The sequence below is a fragment of the Orycteropus afer genome, unplaced genomic scaffold (assembly GCF_000298275.1).
Source record: "Orycteropus afer afer isolate SDZICR_OR568_19922 unplaced genomic scaffold, OryAfe1.0 scaffold00474, whole genome shotgun sequence".
Taxonomy (NCBI): domain Eukaryota; kingdom Metazoa; phylum Chordata; class Mammalia; order Tubulidentata; family Orycteropodidae; genus Orycteropus; species Orycteropus afer.
In genome coordinates this window covers 1,541,990-1,546,979 of record NW_006922061.1, presented here as the reverse complement: position 1 = coordinate 1,546,979, position 4,990 = coordinate 1,541,990, and the positions used below count along the sequence as shown (strand labels likewise).

At 37.4% G+C, this 4,990-nt stretch overlaps 1 protein-coding gene across 1 annotated transcript in view; it reads left to right on the top strand.

The window, feature by feature from the left end:
- LOC103209043 (olfactory receptor 2H2-like) overlaps positions 1-2,668 on the top strand; it is a 4,445-nt gene extending 1,777 nt beyond the window's left edge. Inside the window, exon 2 of the mRNA XM_007954811.2 lies at positions 2,499-2,668. Within this exon, the coding sequence (XP_007953002.2) occupies positions 2,499-2,668 (170 nt within the window). The remainder of the gene's footprint in view (positions 1-2,498) is intronic.
- Positions 2,669-4,990: the final 2,322 nt, after the last annotated feature.

Below are 4,990 nucleotides of genomic sequence, written 5' to 3'. Positions count from 1 at the left end.
AAGATTTACCATCTTGGAAGCCCAATAGAGGTCACAATGAGTTGGAATCAACTCTATGGCACTGGGTTTGTTTTTGCTTTTTGTTTTGTTTTGTTTTTGTTTTTGTTTTTGTTTTTAGTGCTCCAGTTGTTTAGAACTCTTCTGCTAACCAGAAGCTTGTTGGCTTGAACCCACCACATGCTGTGTGGGAGAAAGATATGGCAGTTGGCTTCCCTAAGATTACATACTTCAGGGTCACTATGAGTCACAATCAACTCCACTGCAGTGTTTTTTAAAGGATATATCTAAAAGAATATAAAGCAATCAGCAAGCGAACTGAGACGAGCAAGTGTATCCTCTCCAACTCCCCCACCAATCTGCAGCCTGCCTGCGTGCATCGCCACTTATGGTCATGATTAATAAGAAAATGGGAACCAAAGCAAAATAGATTGTGCACACTCTCAATCTCAGCCTCAAAAAGGAGCTGATAAAAGTGTGATTTTAGAGCAGAGAGACACAGACTTTAATACCTGACACACATGGGTGGAACATCACAAAACTCTTCACACTACAAAAAGAATCCAGTGTACAAAGTTCTAATTCAGAAGAAGACAAAAATATGTCCAGCTTATTGACTCTGCTCAATATTCTTCCTACTCATCATTTTCTTCTGCAAATTAACACCAAGTCTGATCACAATAATGATGAGAAGCAAGTATGAGTGGTCATTCATAAAATACCCTAAAGAAAAAAATTCAAAACTGCCACAGATTTATGATTAAAGATATTCTCACTGTGTTGGCTACAATTAAATTTATTTTTAATTAAACAGTTTATTTTGAGATAATTGTTGATTTATACACAGTTATAAGAAATAATAAAAGGAGTTCTGGAGTCAGTAGTGTTTAAGGCATTTTGACTGCTAACCAGCTCAAATCCACAAGCAGCTCCAGAGAGGGAAGATGGAGCAATCTACTTCCATAAAGATTTACTGCCTCAGAAACCCAATGGGGGTTTCTATGAGTCAGAAACAACTTGATGGCAGTGGCTTTGGTTTTTGTTTTTTATAAGAAATAATACATAGATCCTTTACTTTATTTTCCCCAGTGGTATCATCTCACAAAACTATAGTACATGTCTCAACCAGGACATTGATACACAAAATATAAAACAAAAAGTACAGAACATTTCCATAACCACAAAATTCCTCATATTGCATACCAAACGTGAATGATCAACACAGTGGCAGAGGAAGAGGAAGACATAGAGAGGTACATGGGAAGTACAGACAACAAAAAGATGAACCCTTTTGAATATACAGTACTGCATTGTCAGTGATGGCAAGAATTGATCTACAGGTGCATAGATAGGTGGACAGGCTGAACGATCAGGTTTGTCTAGGCAGGGGGGTAGTGTGCCCATGACCATGTATAGGGTTGGCAGATAATGTTTCTAAAAGCCTATTTGTATTTGCTGTAAGAATGCCTGAGTGTATTGTAGAGCTGAAGGGACAAGGTTGTGGTAGCGTCTTGGCCACAGCCAGCTATCTGGAGGGAACTAGTTGGACCTGTGGGATCAGGACTATGGTTGCAGGGCATATTAAATTCAATTGGCATAACATACTACAAAAAAATATTGTTCTACATTCTACTTTGGTGAGTAATGACTAGGATCTTAAAAGTTTGCAAGTGGCCTTCTAGATGCAACAATGGGTCTTTTCTTGTCCAGAGCAAAGAAGAATGAAGAAAATCAAAGACATATGGAAACAATTAGTCCAAGGGACTGGTAGACCATATGATCCTCAGCCTATATGACCAGGAGACCAGAAGAACTAGATGATGCCCAGCTATCACTGTCAACCAGTCAGAGGGGGATTGGTGCAGGAGATCCTGGATAGAGTGGGAGAACAATATGGAACAAAACTCAAAATCATTAAAAATAAAAAAAGTTTTGCTGGTCTGACAGAGCTTGGTGAGACCCCTGAGACTGGTCCCTAGCTACCCTGTAGGTCTGGAATTGAACTCAATCCTGTGGCTTTCAGCCAAATAACAGTCAGGCATATGGATTGAACATTTACATCAGGTAGATACATTCCTTAGAGAGATTAATCATGGTAGAACAGAAGGGCAGTGTTTGCTTGGGAGACAGCTTGAGGGGCAGGAGTGCATGAGAAGGAAGGACACAGGGAAGAGGTAACTACAGGGAGGAAGTAGGAAGAGAGCTGTTACATTGTAGGCAATTACAATCAATGTCATGAGACAAAATGTGTATGAACTACTGTATGGAAAATTAATTTACTCTGTAACCTTTCACCCAAATCACAATAATTTAAAAAAAAATCCTCATGTTGCACACCCAGTTCCCTTGCAACTTTCTCCCCTTAAGCCTTGGCAGCAATTTATTTAGTCTCTGTTTTTATAGTTTTTGTCAATTCAAAAATGTCATAAAAATGGAATTACAAGGTATGTAATCTTTTGGAATTAACTTTTAAAAAAAATAATAATAATAATTCTCTGAAGATTCAGCCAAGATTGAATTTACCAATAACACAGCTTATGCCAACAGCACTTTCTATCTTATTACAGAATGTCAAAGAGCATTCCATGGTATTAATGTACCACAGTGTTATGAATTGAATTGGGTTCTCCGAAAAGATACTTTTACATTGAACCCCTGTACCTATGTATAAGGAGCTCTGCTGGCACAGTGGTTAAGTGCTCAGCTGCTAACCAAAGTGGTTGAGTTCAAAACCAGCGGCCACTCCATGGGAGAAAAACCTAGCAGTCTGCTTTCATAAAGATAAAAGGCTTGCAAATCTTAAGGGGCAGTCCTACTCTGTCCTATAGGGTTCCTATTGCTGTAGAAACAACAAGGTACTTACCCCCTGTCACAAAGAGCCAATGATCACAACATGATGAAGTGGGAAAGCAAGGTTTTTGTTTTTGTTTTTGTTTTTGTTTTTGTTTTTGTTTTTGTTTTTGCTTTGGGTGCAAATTGAAAGCAAAAGTTTTACAGAGTATCAATACCCAAGAAGACAGAGAGAATCACTTCTCTAAAATGTCTGGCTCCTTGAGCAAAGGGATAAACATGATTATGTAGGGAGATGGGAAGGGGGTTGAAGATCCCTTTGACTGCCAGGAATGTCTTTATTCTTCTCTGATTACTCCGGATTCAGCTCCCTCTTCCCAGGGTAGTCTTGCTTCATAGACTATGGTTCTTAGCTGAAACCAGTCATGGGAGAGGGTTATGCTTAGAAGAATGTATAATTGAAAAATAACACATCGAAAGAACACAGCATCTGTAAAAAGGTTGGAATAAATAAAATATTTATTTAAAAGAAAGCAAAAGGGAGGGGAAAATGGCAAGTTAGTCACTATGATTAATGTTTCCTTTAATCATTCCTGCTAGTCTGTTAATGTTCTGCAATTATTAGTAAAAGGCCTCTTCAGTCTTCCACTTCAGACTTCCATACTATGAGTTAAAATTAACTCCACATTAACTGATTATTTTTTTCTTGTTTGTTTGTTTTCTTGTTTCTTTTGTACCTGTGAATGTGACTTTGTTTGGAGATATAGGGTCTTTCTTTGAAGACGTTATCAGTTAAATCATACGACAGTAAGGTGAGTCCTAGTCCCAACCCTTTTTGACTGGTATCTCAGACAAGAGAGAACAGACACAGAGAGAAACACACTCCAGGGGAAGATATCATGTGAAGACAAAACTATAAGCAGCAAAGGAACACCAAAGATTGCCAGAAGAATAAGAAACTAGAAAAGATGCATGGAAAGTTCCTCTCTCAAAGTTCACAGTAGGAATTGCCTTGAATAGTATTCTGATTTCAACTACTATTCTCATAAACTATATATAAATAAATTTCTGTTCCTTAAAGTCACCCATTTTATGGTATTTTTAAAGGCAAATTGGGAATCTATGAGTTTGATATGGGAGAGTGGGGTGATGCTCTAACAAATTCCTAAAAATGTGCGAGTGGTTTACAATAGATTATTGAGTAAAGGCTGGAATTGTTTTGATGTACTTTGAAAGGAAAAGCCTAGATTGTCAATCTCTCCCACCCATTGTGCTCTTCCCATAGTTATTGGCAAGCCCTACATCCAATTTCCCAGGCAATTCAGTTTCTTCCTGGGCCTTCTCTTGTATTTTCTCGGTCTGCTTGTCTAAATTTCCACCAACATTACCGTATCTTTATTACTGTGGCATTATAAGAAGTTTAATGTTGGGTAAGAAAAGTCCTCATGAGCAGTTAATTTTTGACAAAGGGCCAAATCCATTAAGTGGGAAAGAGATAGTCTCTTTAACAAATAGCACTGACAAAAGTGGTTATCCACTTGCCGAAAAATGAAATGATTCACACCTTGCACCATACACAAAAACTAACTAAAGATAGATCAAAGATCTAAATGTAAAATTTAAGACTATAAAGGTCATCAAAGAAAATATAGGGATAAACTTAGGGATACTAATTTATGGCAGGAATAGTCTATCAAACATAATGAAAAATGCAAAACAACAGGAAATAAACTAGACTCCTAAAAATTAAATATTTATTTGCATCAAAAGACTTCTCTAAATGAATCAAAAGAATCTACAGAAAGGGAAAACATGTGGCAACAATATATTTTATAAGAGATAATTTCTAAAATTTGTAGAAAACTTCAACTCTTCAACAACAGAAAGACAAAAAAAAAAAAAAAGCCAACTAAAAAATGGGAAGAAGACATGAACAGACACAGCACCAAAGAAGACATTAGGCAGTCATACAGAAATACTCATGATAATTAACCATGAGAGAGATGAAAATCAAAACTACAATGAGAGATTTTCTCATTGTAAGGTTGAGATAAGGAAGAGAAGGGACACAGAATGTAGAGCAAGGAAAACTTTATTCCACACTCCCGGGTGAGGTTCATGGGTCCCAGAAAGGGGCCAGAGAAGTCGCACTGCCCAGGTGAAAGAAAGGGTTTTTTATAGTGATTTTCTTCCTGTTTCTTAG